Source organism: Protopterus annectens, chromosome 2.part0, assembly GCF_019279795.1.
Source record: "Protopterus annectens isolate FY-2018-M chromosome 2.part0, PAN1.0, whole genome shotgun sequence".
Lineage (NCBI taxonomy): Eukaryota > Metazoa > Chordata > Ceratodontiformes > Protopteridae > Protopterus > Protopterus annectens.
Genome location: NC_056728.1, coordinates 541,286,783 through 541,306,957, shown reverse-complemented (window position 1 = coordinate 541,306,957; position 20,175 = coordinate 541,286,783). Strand labels below are relative to the sequence as shown.

Genomic DNA, 20,175 nt, shown 5'->3' with positions numbered 1-20,175 from the left:
ATTATTTACAAGCGACAAAATAGATTTAATATGTGTTTTAGTTTTATGAATAAGACACATAACCTGTGAGTTTATTTACATTTACTGTATTTATTTAGTTCCTTTTATGAATTTAATACATGATCAGATTTTTGATATTATGGTGCATAACTTACTAGAGTTTAGAGTTTTATATATTTTTATATGGCTTTTGTATAATGAGAGTGTTAATATTTTATTAGGAGGTATAGAACTTGATGATTTAGACGTACATGGTTAATTCTGATTTTAAATAATGTCTGTAAAAGTTTTTTCTTTCCCTCCCATAATGGGGATGCTTTTTATAACAGATAGCACTTTAAACTTTAAAAATAGGCAATGTTGCTTTAATTTTGAATGTATATGATGACATCATTTTTGTGGCTATCAGTTCATTGGCTTTGAACCTTTTGAGGAAGTTTTAAACTGGGACACTGCGAGCAAGCTGTTTCATTTAGTCTGAAGAAGCTGATACACTGGTGTCAGTGAAAGCGCTTACAAGAATAAAGTGTTGAAGAATCCATTGCCTGTTCGTTTTTTCGTTTACTTTGTTTGGCATTTAAAGGGTTTGTTCTTGTTGTTGTCTTCATGGCGTGTGGCTCGGTTCCATCATCACAACCTTTGTTTTCCCAGGATAGAGGGTTAAATAATTCAACAAATATCGGCCAGGAAGCGAATGCTGTGGGCGATTTAACCCTGCTTGTACAAGAATTGATGAAAAAGGTTGACAGTCTATTGCAACACATGGATTTAAAGAATGTGCAATCTACCTCAAGAAGTTTTGTGGTATCTACACCTCAAAGTAACACACATCAGGGCAAGCTGCCAATGGATGCCTCTGCCAATCCTGAACGAGCCATACCAAACCAAAGGAATGGAAATAGCAATTTGAGAGTCTGAAAACGCAGATCATGGCTTACGGAGATCGTGTGATACTGCTCGGGTGAGTGATATTCCAACTATGGATTCCTTCCTAAGACATGTTTCTTTTTTCACTAACACTAATGCACCAGCAGAAACCCTTAATGGAAATAATGGTGCACCTAATGATAACTCTATTGTGAACCATCTTAATGCATCCGATGAAAAGCTATTTAAATGCAGGAAACTTCAGCTTGAAGTTTCCTATTTAGAAGAATGTATCAGCAAAAAAATAATACCAAAAGGTCTGCGCCATTGGAGATACCCTATTGGGCTGGTTAATAAATCTCCCTTTCATTTGGAATTGATGGCCCTTTTCGATAAACAAGGGCTTGAATTTTTGGGGTTATTAATTAACAATTACAAGACTCAAATTATGTCTTACAGAAATTAGTTGTGTGCCCTAGACCAAATTATTACAAATGATAATGACTATGATAGATATAGGTTTGAATATGCATAAATGTTTAACAGCATTGAAGCTAGTTTGGGGAAATATATTGAAGTTAAAAAGAAAAAGATACTGAGAGACCTTAAAGACTATTCCCAATGTACTGCATATCCATCCCCTCCCCCAGTTGTGGCTTTCCCTTCTGGTCCTAATACTGCTGCCCAGGCAGTTAATATAAACCAGCCTGATAACACCAATGATCTGATAAATGAAGGGCTTATAGATTTGGTCCAACCTATTCAGCACAGTGAGCGTATAAGGAATAATCTACAACGCCATGGCCCCCAACATCCAACACAAGACACGGGCACCCACGGGAATACCAATGAACAGCAGGTTTTTTGGGAGTCCAGTGCTTCCCAACAATTCCATTCGAATGGACAGGGAGAAATGGCAGAACAGGAAACGCCACAACCGGAGAAGGAGATAACACCAGAGCTCCCTATCATTCTTACTAGTTCCGAAGGAGACTTTAAAATCTTCAACTTTAGTTCCCTAAATGTGGGGAAAGAGATGGTTGACTTTTTACTAAAGGGTTAACCTTCGTGCCAGATAGGAGAGCTAATCTGGTGAAGCTTATCATTGATTTGAAATTGTCTGTTCGTAAATTGAATTTACAGTTGTTGATGGGAGCCCACTCAACACTTACAGTCTGAGGGTTTCAAGCTTGTTTAAACCTCCCCTAAATTATATCTTGTGTCAGTTTGAAAAAGAGTGTGAAATTGACTTCCGAAGAATGTTTTTTAACAATAGTTATCATCTAAATATTTACAAGAACATATCTGCTGAAGAGAAAGATTTTATTGATTTACTGAATATTTGCCAAGTTCGAGTCATGAAACCCGATAAGGATGGAGGACTAGTGTTTATGGACCAACATGATTATGTTAGGAGGATGTATTTAGTGTTAGATGGCGCAGTATATGAAAAGGTTAGCCTTAATCAGGTTACAGGAAAATAAATGCTATCCTTTCAGATTTGTTTCTGGAAGGGAGCATTGATGTAGATACGTTCCATTACCTAACCATGCCTGCACCTATGATTCCAGTGCTTTTTGGGGCCCCTAAAATACATAAAAATTTGGTTAATCCACCTTTTAGACCTATTGTCGATGGTAAGGGCTCCATTTCTTATGCATGTGCCAAATACATGGACTCTAAATTGAAACCAGTGTTGAAATTAAAAGATCAAATATGCCATGATTCTTGGCATTTCCTTGAGTCTATCAACAATTTAGAATTTAATGAGAATTTAGTTTTTCTTACAGTAGATGTTAAGGATTTATACAATGCAATACCCCAACAACTTGGCATTGACTGGGTTAGGGAGTTCCTTCACCTTAAACGTTTAGATAACCAGGAGATTTACGTCATAGACACACTTTTAGAAATAGTACTATCGAATAATTTCCTTTGTTTTAATAATGAACTTTTTCTACAGAAAAGTGGGGTGGCAATGGGAGCTTCCTGTGGTAGTAGTTTCGCAAATAGTGTGATGGTATACTGGAAAAGATCCTTTTTATTTAACCACCAGTCATTCAAGGAACATGTTGTCTGGTACACTAGGTACCAGGACGACATGTTCTTTTTGTGGAATGGGGAGGTTGCTCTGAGCCAGTCTTTTATTACGGAAATTAAATCCTTTACACATTTTTTGGATTTTACTTTTCAAGTGGGGACCAAGCAGATTAATTTTTTAGATATACACCTTAGGAAGGATCATTCCAACCACCGGTTTAGAACCACCATTTACCGTAAGCCCGCATATTCTAATTCATTTTTACATTTTACTAGCTCCCACCCACTGCACCAAAAAAAAAGCAGTAGTAAAAGGACAAGCAGTGAGGGCAGCCAGAATGGTTTCAGATTATGATGATTTTATTTTAGAACGTGAACTACTAAAAACTATGTTTTGTAAGAGAAGCTGCCCAAGTGCCTTTATTGAATTAATTTTTTGAGGAAGTTATTGGGAAAAGTGCCTCGGGCCATTTCAGGCCCTTGTTACGTAAAGGCTATGACATGAGTTCCATAGTAAAACAGAATGAATTGCCCCTTGGTACTAGAAGCATATAGGCTCCTAGTCAACCCATTAGATTTTTAACCATCTTCTCACTAGATGCTTGGGTCATTAGGGAGATTATTAACAAAAATTGGATTTTCATTTCGGATGATACCCAACTTAGAAATTCCTTAAGTTCAACCCCACAATTGACTTTTAGAAAGGGTTCGAACCTGAAATGTTTAGTTGAAAGGTCCTCAAGAATTTCTAGAAGGAAGTTGGGCATGTATAATTGTGGCAGATGCCATCAATGTAGGCACATAAAAATAACAAATAAAGTAAAAATCAGAGACAGAGAATATCAGATTTATGGTAGATACAATTGTGATTCTCGGGGGGTAGTTTATGTAGCTACCTGCGACCAATGTGAGGCATTTTACATAGGAAAAACTGAGAGGAAGATAAAATCAAGGATTTATGAACATCAGTATAGTATTACTAATAAAATAAACACTAATGCTTTAGCTAGACACAGCTCAGTTTTTCCTGACCTCCGTTTTACATTTGTGGTACTACAACAAATGGAGTTTAAACAGAGAGGTGAACCTTGGGAACTTAAATTGAAAGAAGCAGAACTAGAATGGCAAGTTAGAACAGCAGCGCATATTTTCCGTGGATTGAATGAGGCCCTATCTATTAAATGTTTACTAAAACTAAAGGCCCTCACTAGGTAGTAATGTTCTGTAATATGCATACAAATAGTGTGGTCCCCTAATGGCATCTTCTGTCTCGATGAGTTTGTATTGTGCATTCAAAAAACATGCTTGATTTTTGAGCTTTGGTGGTTTTTGTGTATAATAATAATTAAACTTCTTTCAGGATTTTGTCTATTTAATAGAATGTATAAACATGTGGTAGGCTTTAGAAATAACACAGAGCTGAGTATTTGATTTTATACATTATTTACATGCGACAGATAGATTTAATATGTGTTTTAGTTTTATGAATAAGACACATAACCTGTGAGTTTATTTACATTTAGTGTATTTATTTAGTTCCTTTTATGAATTTAATACATGATCAGATTTTTGATATTATGGTGCATAACTTATTAGAGTTTAGAGTTTTATATATTTTTATATGGCTTTTGTATAACAAGAGTGTTAATATTTTATTAGGAGGTATAGAACTTGATGATTTAGACGTACATGGTTAATTCTGATTTTAAATAATGTCTGTAAAAGTGTTTTCTTTCCTTCCCATAATGGGGATGCTTTTTATAGCAGATAGCACTTTAAACTTTAAAAATAGGCAATGTTGCTTTAGCTTTGAATGTATATGATGACATCATTTTTGTGGCTATCAGTTCATTGGCTTTGAACCTTTTGAGGAAGTTTTAAACTGGGAGACTGCGAGCAAGTTGTTTCATTTAGTCTGAAGAAGCTGATACACTGGTGTCAGTGAAAGCGCTTACAAGAATAAAGAGTTGAAGAATCCGTTGCCTGCTCGTTTTTTTGTTTACTTTGTTTGTCATTTAAAGATTTGTTCTTGTATCCTACTGAGACTAAACCAAAAACTCTTTCAGCTTTCTTCGTAACTGAAAGCTTATATTACTTTTGTATTTTAGGAAGTGCTCTTCTGCTTACAAAGCGTAGTGGTGCAGTAGTTTAGTGTCATCCAGCATTTGCTTCTTTAGTTTGGTTCTGGGGTGAGACACCTTAGCTAGGAGTTTTCATGTCCTCTTTGTGTCGACATAAGGTCTTTGCTGCTGTCTCCAGTTTCCTCCCACAACCCAAAGACATGCTGATAAGCTAAATAGCAACTGCATGCTTTCTAGGATTAATTTTATATCCTGTGTCCATTGCTTTGCAGAGTAGGCTTCAGCTTTCTGGTGACCTTGAATTAGATAAAATGAGTATTGGTCAATAAACAAATCCCCCTGCATGTTTTCCGGTGTCTTCTTCTCCTGAGTCCATAAAGATTCTCTAAAGAGTCCAAAAATGCAAACTTACTTTTTAGTATCACATTAAAAATAATGTAAGAATGCAGTTACATTTGCAAGACAGGAATTCTAGTGTACTGCTTACTGTCCTGTAGTTACTTTACTTAAGTACTGCATAAGCATTCCTTTTCATGTCTTTCTTACAACGCTCTCTCTGGCATATATAACAGAGGTATATTTATATTAGTAACCTGATAAGGTTCAGATTTCAGGTTAAAATGTTATTTGCAATAATTCTTAGCACACTTGGAAACTGCAGTAGTATGTAAGTCATGCATGTGAATATTATGATGTTAACTGCAGCTAACAGCTGCTTCCTCTGGCTGCCACTTTTATTTATATGATGTTTTGAATGTGATATTCCTCTACTGATAACAATTCTGTTGTGCCAATTACTATTCCTGTCTGCTTGTGTTTTTCAGCACCTTCTCCCATAAATCAAGTGAAGAGGGAGAAGACCACAAAAAACAGCATCTCCTTGTCATGGAAAGAGCCAGAACATCCCAATGGCATCATTCTGGAATACGAGATTAAATATTTTGAAAAGGTACAAATGACTGGATTTATGATAACATAAGTGCCTATTTTGGTTTCTTTTAATTATACTGTTCCTGGCAGGAGGTTTTAGCACTTATACAAATAAATGAATGTAAATTAACTGATCCCATAATAACTAATTAAGAGGCTTCTGAACATTGCTTGTTTTCATTTTTTTTTAATTTGTTTAACTTTTAAATATGTGACAAACATATACAGAGAGCATGAAACAATTTTGTTTATTACTTTATAGTGAAATTCTATTTTAAAAAAAGTTTAAGAAACGAACAAAGCTTTATTTGACTGCAGCTGTATGAGTGGCATGTTACAGCTATTACAGTTAATACATTCCCCTCTTTAGTGCTCTGCAAGGTGTCGTTAATAAACTTGACAAATGTGCCAATTAAATACAAAGTGCACTGCTGTCCCAGCTCTGTGGTTGACAAAACAGAGGTGATTATTTCTCTTTCAGACCTAGTCTGCATTCTGTTTTTGTTAAGGAAAGTGAAATCACTAACATTTCTTTAGAGGACTGTTTCCCTTTGATTGCAGAAGAGTACAGACAACTGTGACTTAGAGAGTTTACAGACCTTTTATTCCTTATTAACCTTTTGTTAGTTTTGTAAAGTAAGAAATATGTAAACCACACTGTTCATCTGATGGTAAGAGAAATGCCCAAAATGTAGGTCACATACTCCTCTTTCTGTTACATATTTTTCCGCAGTTAACACTATTAATAATGTTGGCCTTGTAGACTTTGTGAGTGTTGTTTTGGATGAATAGAGTTGTCTGGGTAAATCCAAACTAAGATCTGTGTGACACAAATTTGAAAGTTCATTGCCACTGGGCCCAGTACAATAAAATCATTTCATTACAGGTAAAAAGTGGCAGATTTTATGTTTGTATGAAGGATAATCACTTTAAAAGTAACAGATGTCAGCACAAACCGCTTTCTTATGTTTTTGTCACTGCCATCCGTCACTTCCCCCAACTCTGGACAGGTTGACTTCCAGGCAGGCAGCCAGCCATAAGGGTTGCATTTGCCCTTACCAGCTTCCTGACAGTGACAGTGTGTTTTCTCTTTTAAATCCCTAGTCCCTTCTGTTAGGCAAAAGACATGCGACTTACATTAAATAAAGATGGCTACTGCATTCATGTACCTGTTTGGGTCACTGGGGCACACTGGCTCTCATCTCTATATATTAATCCACAAAGCAAATTGTTAAGTAGCAAACAATACATTTACCTTCTGCAGTGAAGAACAAGAAAGCATAGTAAACAAATATACGTGGAAGCTGTGGTATATTAAAATGCCAAGATACAAGTATTCATATACTTGAGGAAAAGCTATATACCTCTTAAAAAATTATATGTTTGCTCAACATGTGTCAGTGCTCACCAGCTTCTTGAATTCCTTCCATATCAATATTTGAAGATGGCCGCACCACCCAGCTCATTCTTTCTTGATGCTCAACTAAACTGTTGGAGACATGAACAAATTCTGGTTTTCTGGAATTCCATAAAGATAGCACACCAGCTATACAGAGCAAATTTCTATGACAGCATGGACATTCTCTGTTTTGTTTCAAAACCTTGTTGAAGAATGTCCACACTCTTATATTTATCATTATATCACCAATTACAGCGTATTATTCGATTTCCTAAGAGGAGGTTGTTTTAATCAAGGAACTGAGATCACTCTGTGAAACTGAACTGAATGGATACAGGCTTAGAATAGCCATGGTAATTTTGTTCTTGCTTTGAATCTTGACTTGTTAAAAATGCTTGATGCCATTTCTTCCACTGTAGTTGGATCCTTTGCAGATACTACACAGTGGTTCCATGGTGCTGTTGAAGGCTGTACTCAGGTTGCCAGATGGGACACTACTGCTGATTCCCTTTCTGCCTGGACTCCCTACTTTTGTCCACTTTTATTCTGCATCTTATTAAATGATGTGTGTAAACACTGAAGTGCTGCCTTTCAAACATGGCTGTCTTAATTGCGTACTAAAACATCCTAAAAACAAAGTGCATGTTATTTCTATATATATTGCCTTTTTCCCCAGTTGCAATAGACTCTCGTATCACCTCATTGAACCACACAGATGTTCAAGTTGCGATAGTTGCAAAGCTGTTAAAATACATTTTGGATAATAAACTCAAGTATCACATAAAAATTAAGTCTGCCATTACAAAAGACTGTAAAAGACTTGGCAAACTTAATAATGCTTATCTTTTCTGCTGCTGTGCCGGATGCATGTTTCCCATGCTATAACCTTCTCAGAAATGCTGCAAATGAATGTGTGATAGTCTGGGAGAGAAGTGCACAAGCTTGCTGCTGCACATTTTCTTGATTTTGCCATTGTGAAGCTTTAAACAACTCTCTCAGGATAGAATTGTTTGCCTGAAACTATTATATTTCAGTGAATGCCCAGCATTATCTAAGATGGAGAGTGATATAACCCCTCAACACCTTTTTATTTTAGAGATCTCCTCAGCAGAAGTGAAATCATCCACCAGTAGATCAGGAAACTGAACTTGTGATGCCGGTGCAGCAAAACAATAAAATACATTTTCTATTAACACAGAAGAACGCACCTTTAAATATTCAGTATAGCATCTTAAGTCTTACCTAGCCAGTAAGGAGTCAAGTGGATAACCTCACTTATGCAAAATAGTTACAAGTTCCCCTACCTCTATGATTCTATTCTATGCATCTTTCTGCTGGCTTGCCATTCTGTTTCCTGTCAACTCACCATCTTTTCCCATCCCTCTCCTCCAATTTCTCACTTCCTGAAATCATTACCCTATCCCATCACTCATTTCCTGTATCTTTAATGTCACAAAACCCTTCTTGCCTTTATTACAGATTTTGTAATTCCCACTCCTCTTCTCTGCAGTCTTCTGTCCTCCAGTTTTACTTCTTTCTTTCATATGCTCTACTCATGACTCTTATTTATTGGCTTAGTTCTTTGTCTGCTTATCTGTCTGTCTGTCTATCTATCTATCTTTCTATCTATCTATATTATTTGGAGGGTCTGTCATTGTTAAGAGTCTTGTATATGAACGAGATTGGAAAAAGAAGTAGCTGGGCATGTTTACTGTTGTCACATGTTAATGTAACACAGAGGAGACACAAAGAATAATATAAAGGTATGGTTAGAGATGATTTGCAGGTACTTACAATACTTCCAGGAGGTGTATGCTAGTAGAGTCACATTGCATACAAGTTGTTGCTGCAGGATATTTTTGGTAATGACACAATGACCTGCATTAGAATGACAGTATGTTTCACCTGTGCAGGGTTCAGTTAGTATTAGCTTTAATGATTTGTAAATGCAAAAATAAGTTTATTCTTACATCAAAAGTGATGTCTAAATATTTAAAGGAATGCATGTGTTCCAAAGTGTTTTTGCTGTATGATAGGCAAATACAGGTTTTTGCTTGGATCAAAAGTGATGTCTAAATATGTAAATGAATGGAATATTTGTGTTCCATAGCTTGGTTGCTGTATGTAAGGGTGTTATAAGGGGAAGCATATTCTTGAGTCTTTGAAGTGTGCCAAAGAACATCACTTTTTTATGTTAGCATTATATGTTAGTTGTTCTACAGGTAACCATAGATGCTACTTGTTGACAGTAGTTTAAAGGCTGTGTACAGCAGACATATGGTTAGGGATGGAAATCAAAATCACCAACGTAAATGATGAGGACAAAAAGCTGATGTTGCATGGAAAGTGAGCTGATGAAGACGATTAAGATCACTGGGACAAGGACTAAACCTGGAAAAATGCCACTTACAATCTTTAGTTGAAAGGATGTAGTTGTATTATATTAAACATTGAAGTTCCTGTTAGTAAGTAACAAGAATCTTTGACTTGTACAGGGCTCATGCAGTTTTTGGGGGAGTTCAGTATGAAAGTACAGCTTGCAGACTTAAAGACTTTACAGCAGTCAGTAAATAGGGCTTCAGTAATGTGGCCTTTGATTTCATTAGCAAGCGTTGTGTTAATCAGAGCATGTACAGTTGTCTGTATACTTTTATTTTTCATGGAAACATTGCAGTTGTGTGGGTATGTTGTACTTGTAAATAAACTCTGAACTGATTGTAGTTTGCTTTTTTTCTAGTAGTTTTCTTATGTGTGCTAGAACAGGCATAGGATGAATGTCAAATGTATTGTTGGCTTTGTGGAATTGGGAGGGGAAAACAATGGCCATATTCTATGGATCTGGGGATATTTGATTTTGAAGTGAAAGGTTAACAAGGCGGCAAAGGTAAGTTGATATACATTCTTTAATGAATCTTTAGGAACCAAGGATGTAGTCTGTTGGAGCCAAGTTTATGGATCAATTTATTTCATTTTTTTTATCAATTTGTTGATTAGGTAAGCACACCAGACATGATTTTCTCTGTTCATGGGTAACCTAAAAGCATTGTAACAGTAACTTGCTCAAAGTCATGGAGTAAGTAAATTCAGGTGGAAATCAAACCCTGTGCCATTAACATTGGAAGCAGCTTGTTAACAACTGAGAGCTTTAGACGTCTATGCTAACTACTTCTTTTATGGATATTTCTTGTGGTACCAATGTATGGCTAACTATGGGGAGGGGATGGAGTGTTAATAGGAATGTTAGTTATAATGTTGCTGACAACTTTACTGCATTACTGTGCAAACTTTGTTTCATTTTATAATGCATAAAGTTTAGTTTTCTAGTTGGCATGCTTTTTTATGGTTAGAACATAACAACGAACATGTTTGTCGTAGAGGATATTTTATAAAACAGAAAAACTTCAAACGAACTATCGGCCAGATTTCAAAAGAGGTGCACTCAGTGTAAGTCTGCCCTGATTCTAAAAGACTTGCTCTCAGTGTAAATGCCTTACTTCAGTGTAAGGCCAATGTATATACAGGCTTACTGTGGGAACCAGATTCCAAAACACCTGCTTTCAGTGTAAGTGAGAGCATGTCTTTTGGAATCATCAGGGCCAATATGTATAGATAGAATCCTCTTTATAAAGTTAATCATGAAAAAAGTGTGAGATGATGTTGGTTTTACCATATAGATAACAGCTGCAGTTTTCATCACATTTGAAAGAACTGTGAATTTCCTTAGTATGATCCCATATAAAGTTATGATAATGTTAACTTATTTTCTTTTGCTGTTTTCCTCATTTTAATTGAAATGTAACTTTCATTTTATTCATTATTGTAATACAGAATTTCATTGGTAAATCATGTTTTGTCGTTAGCCCGGCTGGTACAAGACAATGAGGTAAAACATCATCAGAAACTATTAAGCATTGCTCTAGTTCTCTGCATTTTGGAGATTGTTGTAGTAGCTATAAGATTGTGTTGTTACATCTGAGGTAGCCTCATATAGCACTGAAAGAATAAATAAATAATATCCAGTCATAAACTTGACAAGTATTAATTTGCTGTAGCATGTAAGAATTGGTTTCCCATTCTTTTTCTTTTTTATCTAGGACCAAGAAACAAGCTATACCATTGTGAAATCCAAGGAAACTGAAATTACTGTAGATGGCCTGAAGCCTGCATCGGTTTACATCTTTCAGATCCGTGCACGAACTGCAGCAGGCTATGGTGGATTTAACCGCAGATATGAATTTGAAACCAGTCCAGTGTGTAAGTTATTCTAATCTCTTTCACTTCAATTTTCTATAACCACTGCATCAAAGGAGCCAGTGGATTAATAATCTTATGTACATGTTGTCGATTTCCTCTGTTTCATTGTGTTTCATTATCATCTCCATCCCTAGCCCCTCACTCTTATCTGACTTCCTACTTCTTGCCATAGTAGTTTAGAAAAATTTTATTCTGTATCTCACAAGATTGATGGTATGTTTAATTGACCCAATGCCAACAAGACCCTGCCTGTTAGTAGCACTGTCTGCAACCATTTTGCCCATTTTTTAAGTGAAGATGGGAGAAGGACATCCTCAAGCTAGGTGCAAGATTTATGGTCCATTAATTTATGCCCATGAAGCCCAATCATCTCCTTGCAGCAAAAGTCTTTTTTTTTCCAATTCCTGCCATACTGTATTACTTATAGTAAAACTCTCAGTTTCCTGTTTGCTATCAGACTAAATTATCTGTAGAGAAGAGTCATAGTAAATTTAAAACTCAGGAAGAATTCTTTTAAGTTTGACAAGTAAAATAGCTTCTTGCGGTATTTGTTTTCTCACATTTAAAACTGGAAATACAAAATAACAGAAGGTAATATAAACAAATAAATGTATGAGTAAGTGAATGAATAAAACTAAACAAAATGCTTAAAACAGCCTTTAATTTTCTTTAACTAGACATAATCAGAAAGAGATGAAAGAATAAGCAAGTGGTACAATTAGTTTTAAAAGTTAGTACAGAGAAATAATCCAGTTGCCTGTCAATATCTGATTTTCTCCTCCTCAGTTTGCTTTCTGTGCTACTTGTCAAATACCTGTTAACCAGTGAGACTGAGAGTTCCTGGGCTGATCCTGAAAAAGGTCAGTATTTTCTACAAGGTATATTTTCCCCATTTGTCTCCTGACCAAGGATTCACCCACTGTTAAAGTCAAGCCCATTTGTGTTCCCTGCAGTGAGTATTCTAACCTCAGACCCACTAGAGTGACAGTCATGGTAAGAGGCCATTTTCAAGGCACGCTTTAGGAAGTATGATACTTCCGCTGGCATCTCAGCAGGGAGAGTTATTTTGTTTGTAAGGCACCAGTCTCTTCGTGAGTGGTGATGTGGGCACGTACATCATTTGAGGGACTGTCTATGCCTCTGAGTCAAGCTACATACTTTACTTTGTGTGGTCAACAAGGGCTATTATTATCAGATTGTGTGGACACTCCCACATTGCCCTGCAATGGCTTCCCCTGTGATGCCATTCCTGCACTCTGTCAGTTGCTGGATTAGCAGCAGAGATACGAGGTGTCTAAGACCCAGCCCCTCTCCTCACAATGCACACACTCATTCACCCAGATGTGCTATCAAGTGTGGAAGCTGTTAATTGAACTAGGCTTACCTGCGTTGTATTCAGGACCTTATCTCTCAGGCCACAGTGCCAATTACCCCATCATCAGTATTGCCCTGGTGGTATCAACATTAGCTAGTTCACTGTTCTGCTTACTGTAATACACCATCCTATTATGTATAGGGAGCGGCATAGTAAAATTGTGTTTGTGTGTGTGTGTGTGTGTGTGTGTGTGTCTGTGTGTGTGTGTGTGTGTGTGTGTGTGTGTGTGTGTGTGTGTGTGTGTGTGTGTGTGTGTGTGTGTGCCACACCTGTGTGTCATGCACACGTGTGTGTGTGTGTGTGTTTGTGCGCGTGTGTGTGTGTGTGTGTGTGTTTGTGTGTGTGTGTGTGCCATCTGTGTGAGTTTGTGCATGTGTGAGTATATTGTTTTTCTTGCAAAACATACGTTCACAGACATTTTATGTATATGATTAGTTAGCAGGTGAGAAAGCTACTAGCAGATAGAAATATGGATGCATGTGTGTGCGTGTCTCTGTGTCTATGTGTGTGTGTATGTGTGTGTGTGTGCGTGTGTGCGTGTGTGTGTGTGTGTGTGTGTGTGTGTGTGTGTGTGTGTGTGTGTGTGTGTGTGTGCGTGTGTGCGTGTGTGTGTGTGCGTGTGCATTACTTTCATGTGCTTATAAGTATCTGTGCATGTATGTGCCTGAATATTTCTGTGTGTTTGTATGGTACAAAACAAAACATCAGAGATATAGAGTGGATATAAAAAGTGTACACGCCCCTGTTAAAATGCCAGGTTTTTGTGATATAAAAAAAATGACACCACAAATAAATCATTTCAAAACTTTTCTCACCTTTAATATGACCTATAACCTGTACAATTCAATTGAAAAACATACAAATCTGTTACGGGAAAAAAATATAAAAAATAAAAAAAACGTACGATAAGCTGGTTGCATAAGTGTGCACACCCTTAAACTAATACTTTGTTGAAGCACCTTTTGATTTAATTACAGCATTCAGTCTTCTTGGGTACACACCTGCCATCAATTAAAGAGACTCTGATTAACTCAGTTGCCTGCGACAGCAAAAGACACGGTTCACAGAGAGATTATTAAGCATCAAAGGGATCTCATTGTATCAGTCAGGATAATGGTACAAACACATTTCCTCAACATTGGATATACCATGGAACACAGTGAAGACAGTCAGGTCGCATTAAAGGTGGGGAAAGTTTGGAAATTATTTATTGTGGTCTCATTCTTTTATATCAAAAAACCTGGCATTTTAAGAGGGGTGTGTAAACTTTTTATATCCACTGTACTTTGCTATTTACTCTTTTACCATGAACATGTTAAAGATAGACTCATAATAGTTTGTATGCTATTAAGATAAACAGACTCTAAGACTTGTATTGGAATCACTTTATTGTATTTCTGAAATAATTAATGTCCTAGTAACAAATAAATGTAAACATACATATTTTCTTGAAATGACTGCTGTTTTCATTTTTGCATGTTCTATCAATAAATTGCTCAAAATCTGACCTTGTTGTTCATGTCTTCGAAAATTTACATTAAACATAGTGCAAGGTACAATATGAATAAACTCTGTGTTAAGACCGATGACAGATGTGTCACCATGCATGGTTATTGGAGTATTGTCCACATGACAGTATTGAAATACTTATTTGCTACTGCTGTTCCTGACATTAGAGTTCCTGCACTGACGTAGAATGCTTAGAGCATGTTCATATGTGTATGTGTGTAACAATTCTGAAACATTGTCTGTTACTGTATGGTCTATATAACAAAAACAGCACTCACAAGAACAGTAGCACTATAGCTAATGCTTTGGGACCAGCTTCACTGGAGTTTCTTTGTATAAGCACTTATTGCCCATAACATGTAAATGAACTCTGCAGATGCAGATACTGTTCCTGGATACTTAACCATTGCAGAAACATGACAATATGCAGTATTTTCCACACCATACCAGGAAATGTATGGAAATACATTCCCACTCTGATGAGCATGGCTGTGGCTGGAGACATTTGAGTTTCACGGTATGGAACAGTTTACATTTCAGTGGCACTGAATATCAGTATTACATGTTTAATAACAGAATGGTGGTCTTTCTTGGCAGTGCATGTTAGGACGTATGCATTACTTGTACAGATAGTATACGGACTCTTTTCTGTATATAATGCTCTTTAACAGTATACATTATCAGTTCAAGAGCAAAGAAGACTCTTACTTTACCTGTGCTTAATGTCAACACAATTCAGCAAGCTCTCTATGGAAAGGAAAGCAGACATGTTTTTTTCTAGAAGCTGACATTTCACAAAAGTGCGTGACGGTTTAATGAAACTTACACAGATGACTGGGTATGCTTCCCAAAAGGCTACGTTCTTTGCAAAGAATATGTTTTATTTTTAACACCAACTGCACATTACCATCAGTGATCTTTTCAACTCCTCCCTGCTCCTGTCTGCATGTACAAACTTCAAATGTTATTGTGAATGGAAAAGAAACAGGCTTAATATTTTGATTGAAGCATTGTACTTTCAGGAAGTTAACACCTTAAAATAAAATAGACATTTTTTAATTATTTCCAATATCAATTCCATTTTCCACAAACAGAACCCAACAGCCTATCAGTGCTGTTTGAAAAGCAATAAAAGCAAAAATATTGTAACTTTTAATTTCATTCTCCTGACTTATATACAGCATTTTCATAGAGTAGCCATACTTTGACAGAAACTTGGCGTTTTGCGTTGTGAATACTGACCGCCTCTAATCCCCATGTTCCAATGGGTTCAATGTAAAAGAGGGTGACTCTTTTGAGAGACACGTCAAGACAGACTCCTGGCAAGATAGTCCAACACAGACTCTAATTACCTACTAGGGATTACAGCTTGCTGTACATGGTATGCAGGCTTTTAAGGCTGTAAGCTTTCATATCATAATTTTTAATTTTCTGCTTTTTAAGTATTTTTTACAATTTATTAGCAACGTTTATTTTGTTCTCTTCTTGTACATAACCATGTAGACATGCATGCATATGTATTAGTTCTAGTACAAAATGCTATCCATTCTTATGTAAAAAATTAACCTAAGAATGAAGACAAATGATGAATACATATAAACAGCATTGCTTAATGATTGCTTAAAAGTAAGTTAATTACCTTGGCTGATTTTACATATTTTTGTCTTTGTGTACTATTGTGTAGAAAGGCTGGAGGTTGTGAAATATGAGTTCCCATCAAGCTGCTGTGTTCTGGAAATTAATTTTATTCCTGATCTTTATCAATGACAATTATTCTGCCCTGCTGATTGATGCAAGTACTATTGGTAAAGGATTTTTGTACACTAGATAATCATTAGATGGGGATTACCTTATGCAGGAGTGACTAAGTACCTAAGTATGGCAGAGAGAACGCTTGTCACAAGCTATTAATCAGTGAGCTGAGCTGAGGCCAGAGCAAAGCCTGCTATTGGAGAATTGCACATTTGGGGTGGGACTTCACAAAGCCCTCTTGCTGAGTGTTACCATTTCATTAGAGAGGTACCTGACTGGCAAATAAATGCATTGTTTGCACTTGCGCAAGCAAATTCAAAGATATACAGCTGTATGAACACAATTTGTGACCAGATCAATGTTAGGGTTACCACCTGTCCCACTTTGCGAGGGACAGTCCCTCTTTGGGCAGTTGTGTCCTGCAAAAAAAATTGTAAAAATGGCAAATGTCCTGAGATTTTAGGACAAAATTATTTCCTATATTTTATGTAATAGTTGTATAAAACAGTTATTCTGAATCTGAAACACCTAAATGGTATAAGAAACAGAATAAGCAACTAAATACTACAAGAATAAGCTTTTATTTAGGCAAAAAAGTGAAGGTCTGTCCTTTGTACTGCCGTGGGTATGTTTCGGCCTGCAAAAACTGCCATTTGTACCAAAAATGTCCCACTTTGGGCATTTGAAAAGGTGGCAACTCTAATCAATGTATTTTATAGAGCTGTAAAGAAATCAGAAACTTCTTAAGCAGCAGATGAAATATGATTATGTATAAACCCATGCAAATAAAACGGATAGCTCTTGGAAATGAACACATTACTTACAGACATATTAAAGCCAGGCAGAAAGAGTGTGTAATTGTTTATAACCCTGAAAAGCTACCTCAGAAGTGAACTTAGACAGTAATACCCATTAGAAAAAAAAAAACGTTTGTTTTTGTGGAATGTAGATTATATTCCAGAGGTAACAACATGCTGCATTTTTGGAAAGAATTGAAAATTATTTAAAATTAAACTGTTCTGCGGAACTGCAAAATATAGCCATAACTACACCTGACTATTCATTATCACCTTCAACATTTTTCACAACAAAAATAAATAATTTATTTAAGAATCTCCAGATGTACTCTAGCTTGATACAGTTTAGTATGGAGCCGAATGTTTCCTGACGTAACAACAGGTAACTGATACAGGTAAATCAGGATGTTATTTTCCATGTAATATTCAGAAATAAGATGCAACAGTAGGAAGAAGAAGACTAGAACAATACTATTTGCAAGTAATATCAGTGGGATTACTACTCAGGACAGAGGAAGCCTAACAAGTAGCCATGTTATGTAAACTAGTGAGACAAGGAAGAAGGAGAGCATCAGAAGAAAACTACTGCTGTCATGGCCTAGAATAAAATCGTGGTGCTTTTTTATCTTTCTGGCTGTTGGGTATAATGTGTAGAGGGGTGTGGTAGTATAAGCAAAGGTGAACAGCAGCAACTCAGGCAAGAGTGTAGTGAGTATTCCTGCAGCATTAGCCAGCACCTCATTATGAATACACACACGCACATGCACTCACACATACAAACGTGAATACACACACATGCACTCAAACACGCGCGCGCGCACACACACACACACACACACACACACACACACACACACACACACACACACACACACATACACACACACATGCACTCACACACATACAAACATGGACACACATACACACCCACACACATGCAAACACATATACACATGCAAACTTACACACACGCTAACACACATGCATTCACACACATACAAACATGGACACACGCATATGCCCACATACACATGCAAACATACACACACAAACACATGACTATGTGTAGGTACTGATCAGCACATGCATGTAAAGTCAAGCACAGAAGCACAAGCAATTAAGCAGACCATTAAAGAATGTAAGAAACAAGAAGACGAGGAAAGAGAAACAAACCAAACATCGTACAGAAAAGAATCATTGGTCCATACAGTTTAGAGGTTAGGTACTTTTAGGAAGTAACTTGATGTAATCACTAGACAAAGAGAGCTGGAGAAAGAGAGAGAGAGAGAGAGAGAGAGAGAAAGGGAGAGAATGGTCAGGGAGATTAATATCTATTAAGGGTGATTATGATGGGGGTTAAGCAGACCTAAGAGAAACAGGGTTAGTGAACGGATCATGTTGAAAGTAGTTCAGTTGGTAGGAATAACCATGAAAAACTGAATGGAAAGGGGGAAGCCTTGGTAGATCAAGTGAAAGGAAAGAAAAATGAAAAAGCAGTAAAAAGAAGCAGTTAGGAGACTGACAGTGGGACTGTGGAGCAGATATCAAGGAAGGATGAATACGTTGGAGGTGAGTCGGACAGCTTAGGGGGACAGAATCAGAGCAGAGAATACTAGCAGGGAAGTAAGAAAGGAAACAAATAAGTGTTGAGGGATTGAGAAAAAGATTAGTGACAAGGGATTGCTGACCACAAAGAGAGACAGTTAAGAAATGCTGCACACTCTTAGTGACTATATTATTTTGTCTTTGCACACTCTCAGTGTAGAACTGTGTAATAAATTCTGATTTATGTTGCATCTATTGAGGATCTGTATGTGAGACAGAAGTGCTTGCACTGCCATATTTGACGTTTGAGTCAAATAAAATGTATTTACTTCAGAGTCCTTCTTACCTGTCTTCTTGTGTGCACCATTTCTCCTTAGATTGACATCTTTTACAACTTTGCTGAAAAGAAAATAATAAACTTTTCTTTTGACTATTTTTGTCATATTTTCTTTTTCCAGCTTGTGAAAACTTACAGTAAATATTTTGTTGTTGCACACATTGCATTCTAACTGTAAGATGTGAATGTGTAGTAAGTCTGCATTTTCCATACTGTAAGGCTTCATGTTTCTGTCACCATCTCTCTGTTCTGCTGACTCTTTGTTACCAATTCTATCACAATGTCTGTGACTTTCACTCACATTAATTGGTGCAGCCCTTGACGTCATGCTCACAACAAAAGCAATCAGACATAGATTGCACCCAAATAACCTGATGATCTGAAGTAATTAACTTCATTTGGTCATCAACCTGTGGGTTTCAGATCCGATACGTATCCAAGCTGGCCGCATTCCAAGCTAAGATCTGAGCTCCAAACACCTCCTCTTTACCCATACTACACTGCAAACTCCTTCCAACCCTCAGATTGAGTTTGCCGCGGCTTTGCCAAGATGTGATCTCAAGCTCCAGACAGGTAGCATGGGATTCTTTTGGTCTAACTTTAACTGTGCGATCTAAGTGTGTGTGGTTAGTTTTTCCCCCTTTTCTTCCTTCCCATGGTTTTCAGCAAAAAAAGGTTCCTAGACCTTCTTCCCCTCGGCTCCATTCTCCTAGATTCTCCCCAGAGCCGGAGGAGGAGGCTCGGCCAGCTTCGAGGTTATCTTCACATCGGCCCTCCTGGCCAGTGTCGATGTCATCCTCCAGATCCACAAGAAGCCTCTCTGAAACTGACATGGACCGGATGATGAGAAGGTTCTTGCAGACTCAATTGCAGATGGGAGTGTTGCTGGCTCCCCCTGCCACCGGAGCAGGGATTTCAGCTCTGATGTTCACCCTGATAGCTCCTTCTCTGATCCATCCACGAGTTTCAGAGTCCCTGTATCCGAGGATCCCCAGAGTCAGGGGGTCGGCGCCACTGGTTCCTCCAACCTCGACGCCGACCATGCCCTTGAGTTTGTCAGATCCTATGTCAGATCCAAGCTCTCAGAGCTGTGATCTGGGTGTCAGATCCGAGGGGATGAGTGTGTCATCGGCTCCGTTGTGATCGGGGTATACCATCCCTCTGGACCCGAGTGTTCTGGGCTCAGCTCCAATCCCTTCATCGGATCCAAGGGGCATGGCTACTCTTCCTACCAGTTTCAGGGAAACCATTTCCCTTTCAGCCTTTGACTTTGTGGAGAGGGTTCTCTC

The 20,175-nt window shown here is 37.4% G+C and overlaps 1 protein-coding gene across 2 annotated transcripts in view; it reads left to right on the top strand.

Moving 5' to 3' along the window:
- The window catches only part of EPHA5 (EPH receptor A5), a 1,391,623-nt gene that overhangs the window by 1,055,233 nt on the left and 316,215 nt on the right, over window positions 1-20,175 (top strand). For both annotated transcript variants that reach the window (XM_044060929.1, XM_044060928.1), the window contains exons 6-7: window positions 5,813-5,937; window positions 11,412-11,571. In XM_044060929.1, the coding sequence (XP_043916864.1) occupies window positions 5,813-5,937; window positions 11,412-11,571 (285 nt within the window). The remainder of the gene's footprint in view (window positions 1-5,812; window positions 5,938-11,411; window positions 11,572-20,175) is intronic.